Consider the following 12228-nt stretch of genomic DNA (forward strand, 5'->3'; position numbering starts at 1 on the left):
CACGTGCGACCGCATTACAGCTGGGACTCAAATTCCCCATGAGTCTATGGGATAATAACAGCAGTGACTCGCCTGTCATGCCATTCTTCCCTTTGGCCACCTGGTTCTTTCCCAGATGTGCTCCCCTTTGGTCTCTGTATCGGTGCCGTTCTCACTCTGTGCTGATTGAAATGGCCCTGGAAGTTTTATTGATCTAACTAGCCTCACACAAAGGGTCTCTTGAGCCATACAAAGTGCTCAGTTCAGACAGTTGGGGTTGGGCTGCTGGACGAAAAGTGGCAATGTCGTTACGGGACAATCAGGAGCGAAAGCTGCTTTTGGTCCTTTCATCATGAGAACGCAGCTGCGATTGTGCCGAGCGGCTGCTGGACTCTTTAGGCCAGGATGCGCTGGGATCAGACGCCTGCTTGTTGGATTGCTCTTTCCCCTGTGACTTTCTGGGAAAGGATTAGGGAGTTGGGCTGTAATTGAGTAAATGTGGTTTTATCTGATTTCAGCACATGGTGCCAGGTTAACTGACCCTGGCTTCCGTCCTGTTTGGTAGATTGGGGGTGAAATACAGTGGATACCAGATGTATTGCTTAATACAGCATCTTCCTGCTTGAAAGACACTCCTTGGCATTCTTCTCCATTACGGGCTCGCATCTGATCCCGCAGGGAGTGGCCTGCCCCTATGGATTTCGGTGGAGTCGCTCATTTGCAACCGAATGAGTGAGGTCAGAGTCTGGCCCCAAAAGGAAAAGAAATGTGCTGGATTTGGGGGTCTGCATTGCCGTAGCGACTGCAAAGGACGGAGAACGGTCCATGGGGGAAGTGGAGATTGCGGTGCCCTGAAGTGAGGGAGGAGGGGGAACCTTCACAATCCCTGAGAGCTTTGCTGGAACCGAGCTGAACTTTCTGCTTGAAAAAGGTTTGCCTCGGAGGAAAAAATGTGGCCCTGTGTGGAGAGGAGAAAGAATCCCTGTGTGCGCCGTCTCGCTCTCTGGCAGACCGGGGGTCAGCGCTGCTAGGAACACGCTTGTTTCTTCAGGGGCTGGAACGTGTAATTTAGCTTGTCACGGAGGAATGCGGTCAATGTCTTTATTTAATAAGAAGATTGTTAACCTGCTGTGGTGCCTCATCTTCCTTCCTCTCCACCCCTCCAGGCCCAGGGTAAGAAGGAACACGGCGCTTTTGTCTCCCAGCCGGTGGCTGCCGTCGGATGAGAAGGTTTAGCGGCAGCTCTGTTCGCATGACTGGCTTGAGCTATACCAGATGCAGACATGCCACAATTACATGTTGGGCTGGTTTTCAGCCCCAGCTCTAGTCCCTAACTCCCGCAAGTAGGATATTTTCCTACCCATTTGAGTCAGCCCCAGTGCTCCCTAGAAGCTTGGGACGGGGGCCTCAACTGCATGCCTAGCAAATTAAAACACCATGTGAACATGGCCCGTTAAAGGGCTAAGGGTTTGATGCTCTCGTCAGTGAATCAATGGGATCTGAGGGTGCTTTGCACCATGCAGAATTGGGCCCTTGATCTGGGCAAGGAAATCTCCTGTAGAGAATCCCCCTGCTGGCTGAGTAGGCCTTTCCAAATGAGACCGTTTGCTGCGCTGTTAGGGGCCCTGGCTGGAGAATGCATCCCTCCCTGTACAGGGAAGGACTGGACTTCAACACATGCTAAAGAGCTTCCCTGAGTGTGGGCTGGGGGGGGCTGTGCACTGGCTCAGCAGGAGTACTGCTCGTCTTTCACACAGTCCCTGAGTGAGGCCGGAGCCTAGGTGCTGTGGAATTATCCTGGGCACCCCTGGTGATGGAGCTGTGATGACGGACAGCAGAAGTATCATTTCACGGAACCCTGCCCTTCCCCAGGCCTCAAGTGCTGACAGAGCTCGCTGCCTCACCACAGGGCAGGCTGGGACTGGCCTCTGGGCGCAGAGAAGCCTGAGAAGCCTTCTGTGGAAAGAAGGAATCGCTTTTCTCTTTGGAATATCTAAGCAAGTGCCACGCCAACCCCAGAGGAAATATTAACGCCCCCTCGGGGAACTCCGTGCTGCTCTTTGGGTCTCCAGGAGCCCTGATTCTGCAATCAGATCTGCACAGGCAGGTCTGTAAGCCTGTGTAGAACTCCTCCCCACAACCGATAAATATCTTAAAGGTTAACGATGCTGCTGTGCAATTCGCATTGTTTTTTAAACGCAATTATTTGTGGCCTAATTGTGCACTCTTTCAAGGAGCTGGCAAAGTTCCCGTTGACTTTAATGGGAGCAGGATCGGCCCCCCACGATTCAGTTTGGGAGAAATGTAGAACCCGAGGTTGAGCCGGTGAAGGGATTTAGCCACCCAACTCTTCTTAAATTTCAGTGGAAGCTGTGAAAAGGCTAGATCCCCGACGCAGCTCACCTGGAGCCTGCAAACTCTTACTCACGTGCGGAGCTCCATTGACAACTCTGGAATAATGCATGTCGATGAAGGCTACTGGTGTGAGTGAAGCTTGTAGAGACAGGCTTTGTAAGCATCACGTATCAGCGCAATAAGAAAAAGATGATTTTTTTCTTACATCATGGCTAGTAAATAAATGAAACTCTTCATAAATTTCAGCCTAAGGGCTGGTTGCCCAAGGTGCTGAGCACCCCTTCAAAGGAGCTGAGAGATGACAGCATTCAGACTGCCCACCACTTGATGTCTTTGGATCAAGACTGGGTGCCTTTCTGGGAGATAAACTTGAGTCAAGTTATTGGGCTCAGTGCAGCAGTAACTGGGTGAAAGCCTATGGCTTATGTTATACCAGGAGGCCAGATCAGATGATCTAAGGGTCTCTTAAAATGTATGGTTTCAGAGTAGCAGCCGTGTTAGTCTGTATTCGCAAAAAGAAAAGGAGTACTTTTGGCACCTTAGAGACTAAAAAATTTATTTGAGCATAAGCTTTCATGAGCTACAGCTCACTTAATCGGATGCATGAAGTATATGAATGTATGAATCCATGAGTCACAGGAGCTGCTAAATAAGACTATCGTATTTTACAGAAAACATCTGGGGACTCTCTAATCTGGTACATTTCACCCTGCAGAGTTGCATACAGATTATCTGAATGACAAGAGGAGGGGCAGAGGGTTGGGACTCTCTTATCCAGAGCCTCCTCTGACACTGGGCTGTAATTTTTTGTGTGTTTCCAGCAAATATGCTTCCAGCAAACCTTTTAGGGCTGGATCCATGTAAATCAGTGGGATTCTTTCCATTGGCTTCTATGTGGGTTTTGGATCAGGCACTGGATAAATAAATAGACGGAAATAACAAATCAAATGCTTTTAACTAGTATTTTAAGTAGTCCAAATGTCTGACTCCAGCCACAACTCCATCCAAACCCTCTGAAGGAAAAAAAAATCTCTTATTTCCATGGAGCCTGCTTTTCGCCAGTGATCGGGGTATTAATAGCTGGCACTTTGGTCCAGGCCTCTCTCTCCATATATTCTGTGTTTCTGGCCTAGAAGGAAACATATGTCTGGTGGCAAGTAATATTCGACGCTGATCAGTGTAGCAGGGTAATTTTATACCTCCACTCTCAAGAAATCCTCCAATCCACAGACTGAGTCCCAGTCCTTGTGGTTAATGCAAATCGAAAACCTCACCCCACTCGTCACTAAATTTGAATGGGTCCATAAAAGCAAATTATATAGATTGGGCATTTCCCTGGCTTCCTTGCATGCAGCCTGAGGTTTCCTGACCCCACTACCTGGTGTTGCCCTGCAGCGACACCTGCTGGAGACGTCTGGAAATGAAGCTGTCTAGTTCTCTGACTGCTAAGGAAACCTGGAGCTTATATGGAGGAGGTTCAAGAGTGTGATTTCGGAGTCCCTAGCTTGTGCCTTTAGTTCTTTCCGTCGAGTAAACTGGTTGCATCTTGTTTCTGAGCTAATGGAAGAAGCCATGGAAAGAGGGTTTGTTAACAGTGACTGTGGTTTGTCTTTTAATGGAGGTAGCAGGAACTGGGGACAGTTCTCTCTCCCTGCACCTCTCCAGTCTAAATACACATTTTACAACTTTCAACCCCTCTGGAGTGGGAAGGAGACAAACTCTGCTCCCCTGATGGGGCAACTGGGAAGAACCTCTGGGAATGGAAACGCCTGGAGTTTCTTAGCCTGCATGCAAGGAAACCCGATTGTATATGGAAGGCAGCTCTAGATAGCGAAAGATCCCTTTGCTCCTCAGCGAAAGGCCGCTGTCTGTAAGTGGCACACAGCTACACCTAGGCAATAATTCACTGTGCTTTCTGATCTAAAGAGGATGAATTCCTGGTCCTGATGCTGCAGCTATCAGAGGCCTGTGCTGTCGGTGTTTGTGGCCCTAGGCCATAATAAGAAGCATTCGCAGCTCTGAAGGACAGTTACACTAAGCTCTGGCCTGCTTCTTAGGTGCTGCCAACCTCCTGCAGGGCTGCTTTTAGCACCAGAAGTCAGAGCGGTTTCTTCACTTCTAACTTCTGAGCTCTCTGCTCCCTGGCAACGAATGACCATGGGTGATTTCCTTGTTGGCCCTGAATATAAAACACACAGAATGATGCACTGCACACTTACCCTAACCGAGAGCTGCAGGAGGGGTCAGAGAAGTGGCCTGGCTAGCCCCAGAGGGAGGGGAGTGAAACAGTCACGGGATAATTTAATATTGCCCGGCAGCTGGAGACCACAGAGAGCGGTGAAGGGATGTTGTCATGAATATTAACTAGGAAGAAGGCTGGGGTGGGAGGGAGGTTTGTAATGCAAGTGCTTAGACTCTAGACCAAGCCCCAGACAGCAGCTCAACCTCTTCCTGTGATGCTTTTTCTTATTATTATTCGGGCACATTGTGAGCAGCGATGGAAGGATTAAGATCGCTGCTGGCACAGGTAGGCATCAGCTGCTGGCCCTGAGTCTGTCTGCGATTGAACGGGCAGAGGGTTATGGTGGGATGAGGCAATGGAATAGGCCTCTCCTGCAGGTCCCTTTCTCAACCCAAAAGTGAAGGGTTCTCGGGGCACAGGGCGCCCTGCTCGGTGGTTTACAGGAGAGACGCTCATCTCCCCAGCTCTGCTGCTGTCAGTGCTGCCAAGAGACGGACTCAGCCCTGAAAGCTTTGGGCCCATTCGGATCTGGACTTGATGGTTCAGGCCCATCTGTACCTACTGGGCTTTTCTCTGGTTCCTTCCACCTGGATTTCAAGGCAGTTTTGTAACCCAAATGAATAAGCCCTCCAAAGACTATGGTGAGGTGTTCTTATCTCCCTTTTACTCTGTGTGTAAACTGAGGCATAGTGCCCAGGGAATTGGTTACCCCACAGCATGTTGGTGGCAGAGCTGGGAACAGATCTGTGGTCTCCTAACTCTAAGATGTTTGCTCTCACCAGTGGGCTGTGCTCCCTCTGGGGTGTAAGTGACTTCTTTTTCTGGATAAAAGCGCGTGGTGCAAGGTAACCCATGTAACCAGGGACCAGTGACTGTGAATTCAAGCCCTTCCAGAAAGCTGTGGTTTGGCCCAATGCCTTCAGTGTAGGGTTCAGGTGATAACTGACCTCAGTCCCTTCCCCCAGTCCCCCAGGAGAAACTTGGTGGGAGGTTCTGTTCCTGCAGAATGTCTTAGCTCTGATGTGTTGAGCTCCCTCCTGCACCCATTTCTGCTCCATCTGGTTAGGGGTGACAGCGGCTCTGGTGTGCAAACAGGGCCAGGTCTGCAAGTGCTCAGATCTCTCCACTGCGTGAGGGGCCGTGCCTGCTGGCACTGGTTGCTCGGCCAGTTCTCATGGCAATGTGTGGAGCGTGTATGCAGCAGAGAGGTGATGCACTAGATACAAACCCCAATCTTCCCTAGGAGATGGTTGAATCTCTGCTCTCCCTACTCAGCTCGCCAGGGTCTACCAAGGTGTTTCTGGCCTCCTCCCAGACTGCCAGCTGCTGAGAGAAGGGGCATCCTGTCATCCCAACCCCTTCCGTGCCACCCAGGTCCACGCTGCGCAGTGCGGGACCTGCTCATGCGCAACAAGTCCCTGTGCCCACAGCAGGAGAATAATGATGGAGAGCATTAAAAGCTCGGGGCGGGGGAAGGTGGGGGCGGATGCAGGAGCAAGGAAACAGGAAATAATGGGGCAAATCTCGGTCCCTTGTTGCTATTTTCTGTGTGGCTTGTAAGTTCCTCAGGGCAGAGCAGCCCTGGGCCTTATCTGCCATGCTCGAGAAATGATCCGTTGTCATACTGAGGCATACATGACACTTTATACTGTGTCCATGGCCCTGGGGGTGCCGTCACCAACCCCCTGGGCGCCGGGCTCTGCTGCAGTCTCCATAGCAGGACGATGCTAGGGCTGTGCCAGGTACCACATGCCCCTCGGTGAGGATGCACCAGGTGCCGGGGGGGAGGGAGAGATTGTTGGAGGGGGGTTTGGCCTCTCTGCTAGCAGGTCTATCTGTGGAGCAGACCGCGCTGGAGTGGGGCGAGTGCCTTTTCAGGACAGTAGGTGATGGGAGTGGTGCTCGGCTTCCATTGCTGTGATCCATCCTATCCCCCACCACCCATTGCGGCACCTGGGTTTGGTCCCCAATAAAGCCCAAGAAAATGATTCACCCAGGCCTCCTCCCATCAGGAGCAACCCCCAGCTTCTGCCCTGCCGTTCGCTCCCGTCCCTCTAACCTGGCTTGTGATGGATAAATGCCTGGCTCGCAGAGAGGCCAGTACTGCAGAGGAAGGATGGACCAGACTCCAGCACTTACAGCATCATATAGGGCCTGATTTATAGGGCACATCTGGGTGGGATGGGCGAGTGCTCACTGTCTGGTCCCCAGTCTGAGGCAGGGCCCACAGGAACCTAGGCAAACGGGTATTACCTCGCTCCTTCCTCCCAGGGGGCTTGTGGGGCTTAGTGCAGGAAGGATCCTAAGGCGCTTTGAGATCTGAGGGAGGGGATGGAGCTCACTTTCTCACCTGCTCAAGCTTTGCTCTTTGGATTCTAGTTCTAGGGTTTCGGTGGAGCTGGCCATGATGTTACGGTTCCTGGTGAGCGCCCTCTTCCCAGCTGTGATCCTGGCTGCGCCACCTCCCATTAACAAACTGGCCCTTTTCCCAGACAAGAGTGCGTGGTGTGAGGCGAAGAACATCACCCAGATCGTGGGGCACAGCGGCTGTGAGTCGAAGTCCATCCAGAACAGGTACGGGGGGAGCAGGCTGAAATGCAGCCCAGGGCTTCTCAAGATGCAGCTTGTTTCCTTTACCATTCAGGTTACTTTGCCTGATGCAGACTCCCTGCTAAGGGAGAAGATTTTGAGTCGATTTCAGGATCAGAGCCCTAGTTGGCACCGTCTGGATTTAGCAACACGGGGCTGTAGTAGGGAGTCGACTGGTTGGGTGGCAGAGCCAGAACTAGGAGGAGGTTCCTAGAACAGGTTGTTACCACTCTCCAAGCTGGAGTCAGAGGGAGACACTGACGGAAATGTGCACTCAAGCCCTCATTTCCCCCTTAAGAGATGTAAAGCGCAGTGTGACTCTCTTGCAAGTGACTTCAAGCTGCAGTGACCCTGATGATGTCCTCTCCTGGAAGAGTCCAGGAACAATGCCACAGCCCCTGGGTCCTGCTCTGGTCACTGACAGCAGGATACCGTAACGAGCTGGCGTTTGTGTGCACACCACTGCCCTCTACTGGATGGATTCGGAACTGCTCAGCTGTGTCATAGACCCTGTAGTGCAATTGGTTTTTCCCAAGTGGCAAGCTGGGCTCTTGATGCATGAGAATCTGAGTTCTCCCCCCCGACATCCCAAGTGGCTGTGGGGTGTGCACAGTGTTTATGGCAATGCAGCTTTATCTTGTTCAACTGGGTCACGCTTTGAGTCACTCCTTGAGCCCAGGGGTCACACATGCAGGCCGTATGTGTCCCAGCATAGGAAAGCCAAGGCAAGGACTCCTCCTTCCTCTCCCCACCACTTCCGTCCAAGTCCTTCAGTCCCACCTCTGCTTCTCTGGCCCATCGGATGCTGGCTCGCTGTAGGCATACGGGGAGCTTTTCATGGGGCGGAGGAGAAGGGTGCTGCATTGAGACGCTACCTGCTTCATCACTGCTGGAGCAGCTCTGGTTGTGGGGCTGAGCGGCTGCAGAGAGAAGCCCTGGCTCTTTTCCCATTGTGACAGCTCTCTAGCCACCTATCTCCAGCCTGTCCCGGTAGAAGACCATGATCTTGCTACCTCCCCCGCCTCCGGCAAGCACTGCCTGCTACCAGAGCCCTAGGCAGGGAGCGTCTCGTGCCTGGTTTGCATCAAGCTCCCAGTCCCATCTAATGCTCTGTTACATGGGCTTTACTCCTGCCTTTTCTTCACAGGGCCTGCTTGGGACAGTGCTTCAGCTACAGCGTCCCCAACACCTTCCCTCAGTCTACGGAGTCCCTGGTGCACTGTGACTCCTGTATGCCCGCGCAGTCCATGTGGGAAATCGTGAGTAACACCTCCTGTTCTAAGGCCCTCTGAGTACCTGGGGATGGCTGGCTTTGCAGTTTGGGTGCAGGCCTGGGAATTGAGAGATCCGGATTTTAGTCCTGCCTGCTCCATGCCTCAGTTTCCCCACTGGTGCCATGGGCATGGGGTGATTTGTTGACGTCTCTCAAGTGCCCTGTGATCCTTAGATGGAAAGTGCTAGTCCAGGCAAGTCTATCGTTATGAATAATAATAAATACATAAACGCTTGCTGAGCCATCCCTCCGCCCCGTGACTCCATGCATTATTCATTTCTGCTGTCACGCCCACATGCCCTCTCGTCTGATCCCTCCCTTTGTCTCCGTCTCCCACTCGTGGCTTTGTGCCTTCTTCCATGCCTGAAACAGTCTCCCACATCTCATCTGCCAGTCACCCACCAATCTCCTCGCCAGCAACGCCTCTGTGCCCTCGCACGCCCCAGGCATCGCCCCATTAATCCGAGTGAGCCTGGGACCCTGCCTTTGGTGCTGGTTCAGGGATGCCCCCAGTGCATGTGAATCACTAAATGCATACGTGGGGCTCTAAAGCCAGCTGGTCCTAGGAGTCAGGAGAACTGGGGTCTGTTCTGAGCTCTGCTGTTGACTCGCTGGGCGCCTTTGGGGCAGGTGACTTAGGGCAAAACTTTCCAAAGCCACGTCTGATTCTGGATGCCCAGCTAATGGGGGCATTTGCAAGGGCCGGCCAAGTTTCTTATTATTTGATATTTCTATTGCAGTGGTGCCTGGCTGGGGACTCGCTGTGCCAGGTGCTGTACAAATGCAATTCCTCCCCCTTGGCCAACATCAGGGATTGAACTGGGGCCTCCAGAGCTGAGAGTCTTTACAGTAGTGGTCACCAACCAGTCGATCACGATCCCCGGTGGCAGCACAATGTGGCTGCTGCTAAGGCAGACTCCCTGCCTACCCTGGCCCCACACCGGTTCTGGAAGCAGCCACTTCAGCCTCGCAGGCTGGGGGGTGGGGTGGGGGCAGGGGTCTCCCTCTGTGCACTGCTCCTGCCTGCAAGTACCGCCCCCGCAGCTCCCATTGGCCGGGAGAGCTGCAGGGGCGGTGCTTTCAGAGAGGGGCAGCGCATGGAGCCTCGTTCCCCCCTCCTCCCTATCCCAGGGGCTGAAGGGGTGCAGGAGTGGTGTGGGGTCGGGGTAGGCAGGGAGCCTGCCTTAGCCTCCTGCACCCACCAACGACAGGGAGCCACAGGACGTAAGTGCTGCCCAGCGGGAGGCTGAACCCCAAGCCCCACCCTGAGACTCCTCCCAGAGCCAGCACCCTATCCCCCTCCTGCACCCCAAGCCCCATCCTGAGCCTTCTCCCAGAGCCAGCACCCCAAACCCCCTCCTGCACCCCAAGCCCCACCCTGAGCTCCCTCCCAGAGCCAGTACCCCATACCCCCTCCTGCACCCCAAGCCCCACCCTGAGAGTCCTCCCAGAGCCAGCACCCTATCCCCCTCCTGCACCCCAAGCCCCACCCTGAGACTCCTCCCAGAGCCAGCACCCTATCCCCCTCCTGCACCCCAAGCCCCATCCTGAGCCTTCTCCCAGAGCCAGCACCTCACACCCCCTTCTACACCCCAAGCCCCACCCTGAGCCCCCTCCCAGAGTCAGCACCCCATAACCCCTCCTGCACCCCAAGCCCCACCTTGAGCCCCCTCCCAGAGCCAGCACCCCAAACCCCCTCCTGCACCCCAAGCCCCATCCTGAGCCTTCTCCCAGAGCCAGCACCTCACACCCCCTTCTACACCCCAAGCCCCACCCTGAGCCCCCTCCCAGAGCCAGCACCCCACACCCCCTCCTGCACCCCAAGCCCCACCCTGAGCCCCCTCCCAGAGTCAGCACCCCATAACCCCTCCTGCACCCCAAGCCCCACCCTGAGCCCCCTCCCAGAGCCAGCACCCCAAAACCCCTCCTGCACCCCAAGCCCCACCCTGAGACTCCTCCCAGAGCCAGCACCCTATACCCCCTCCTGCACCCCAAGCCCCACCCTGAGCCCCCTCCCAGAGCCAGCACCTCACACCCCCTTCTACACCCCAAGCCCCACCCTGAGCCCCCTCCCAGAGTCAGCACCCCAAACCCCTCCTGCACCCCAAGCCCCACCCTGAGCCCCCTCCCAGAGCCAGCACCCAAAACACCCTCCTGCACCCCAAACCCCACCCTGAGCCCCCTCCCAGAGCCAGTACCCCATACCCCCTCCTGCACCCCAAGCCCCACCTTGAGCCCCCTCCCAGAGCCAGCACCCCACACCCCCTTCTGCATCCCAAGCCCCACCCTGAACCCCCTCCCAGAGCCAGCACCCCACACCCCCTCCTGCACCCCAAGCCCCACCCTGAGTCCCCTCCCAGAGCCAGCACCCCACACCCCCTCCTGCACCCCAAGCCCCACTCTGAACCCCCTCCCAGAGCCAGCACCCCACACCCCCTTCTGCATCCCAAGCCCCACCCTGAACCCCCTCCCAGAGCCAGCACCCTGAACCCCCTCGTCCACCCCAACCCCCTGCCCTAGCCCGGAGCCCCCGCCTGCATCCTGACTCCCTCCTAGAGCTTGCACCCCTCACCACATCCCGAACTCCAACCCCCTGCCTCAGCCCGGTGAAAGTGAGTGAGGGCGGGGAAGAGCGAGAGATGGAGAGAGGGAGGGATGGAGTGAGCAGGGCGGGGCTTTGGGGAAGGGGCGGGTTAGATCCTGAGTTGCCCTTCGGTTCAAAAAGTGATCTTAGGTGTCAAAAGGTTGGAAACTGCAGCTCCGCAGCTTGAGGCTCGCTGAGCTGTAACAGACGTGCATCCTCTGAACATGGGACACTGACCAGTGGGTTTTGCAGACTCCTAGGAAATGACGGACCCTGCCCATAAGAGCTTCCAGCTGGACTGGGGCAGAGTGGGCTCCGAGCTGCGTGCCCCGCCCAGCCCTGCAGTGGGCTGGGGGTATGTTTTGGAGGGGAGGGGGACCATTTCCCGCTCACTCCCCTCCTCTTCCTCTGATCCAGGTGACGCTGGAGTGCCCGGGCAACGCCGAGATCCCCAGAGTCGACAAGCTGGTGGAGAAGATCCTCCACTGCAGCTGCCAGGCCTGCGGGAAGGAGCCGAGCCATGAGGGGGCGCTGTTCAACGTCTACCTGAACGCAGAAGAGAACCTGCCCGCTGAGGGCCCCAGCCCCCATCACTACGCGCACCACCAGCAGGAGGCGGAAGAGGCTCCTGTCTCCAACCACCACCGCGAGGAGGGGCGGGGCGGCGAGGAGTGACCCACGCTCTCCAGGACTGTCCTTCCAGCCTGCAGTGCGGACGGGGGGTGGTGCACGGGGGAGGGGGTGGGGCTGCGGGGTGTCTTACCTGTCTACTAACTACCCATCATGCTTTGCTCTTAGCGGCGCTGTGGGGTGGGCAAGAACGTCCGAGGTGCAGACGGGGCTTGGGCTGAGACGTGGGGATGGGAGCGTGGGGGGGATCTGAGCAAACCTACTTGCACATCATAGTGATAATATATTGTGAGAGGGCGGGAGGTTAGGGGCAGCAGCTGGGAGGGGCAGGACGGGACCCCTCAGGGGCTGAGGTTGGCACAGGCTGGCTCTGCAGGGTTTGGAACCGGGCTTCAGAGCCTCTTATGCTTTCTCTTCCTTTACTTCCGTAGTTTTAACGGACTCTTGCTGGGGGACCAGCCTCTCTTTGCTCCACGTCCTGCTGCTTTCCTGGGATGTCTGCGAGGGTGAGCTGTTTCCCACAGCCTCCTGGGAGTGGGGTATCCCTCTAGCCTCCTGAGGGTGTAGGGCAGGGGT

General features: G+C 55.5%; 1 protein-coding gene across 1 annotated transcript; it reads left to right on the forward strand.

The window, feature by feature from the left end:
• Positions 1–6977: 6977 nt before the first annotated feature.
• Positions 6978–11697, forward strand: NBL1 (NBL1, DAN family BMP antagonist). The gene is made up of 3 exons (XM_077837366.1): positions 6978–7150; positions 8313–8424; positions 11440–11697. Exons 1-3 carry the CDS (start codon positions 6981–6983, stop codon positions 11695–11697), a joined length of 540 nt encoding a protein of 179 aa, XP_077693492.1. The 5' UTR covers positions 6978–6980.
• The last annotated feature ends 531 nt before the right edge of the window (positions 11698–12228 follow it).

The sequence above is a fragment of the Eretmochelys imbricata genome, chromosome 18, assembly GCF_965152235.1.
Source record: "Eretmochelys imbricata isolate rEreImb1 chromosome 18, rEreImb1.hap1, whole genome shotgun sequence".
Lineage (NCBI taxonomy): Eukaryota > Metazoa > Chordata > Testudines > Cheloniidae > Eretmochelys > Eretmochelys imbricata.

Bases quoted from the DNA above. Each gene is read 5' to 3' on its own strand.
- NBL1 (XM_077837366.1), top strand. From the start codon at position 6,981: ATGATGTTACGGTTCCTGGTGAGCGCCCTCTTCCCAGCTGTGATCCTG. The intron at 7,151-8,312 runs GTACGGGGGGAG...TTTTCTTCACAG, and splicing joins TCGAAGTCCATCCAGAACAG to GGCCTGCTTGGGACAGTGCT. The intron at 8,425-11,439 runs GTGAGTAACACC...CCTCTGATCCAG, and splicing joins CGCAGTCCATGTGGGAAATC to GTGACGCTGGAGTGCCCGGG.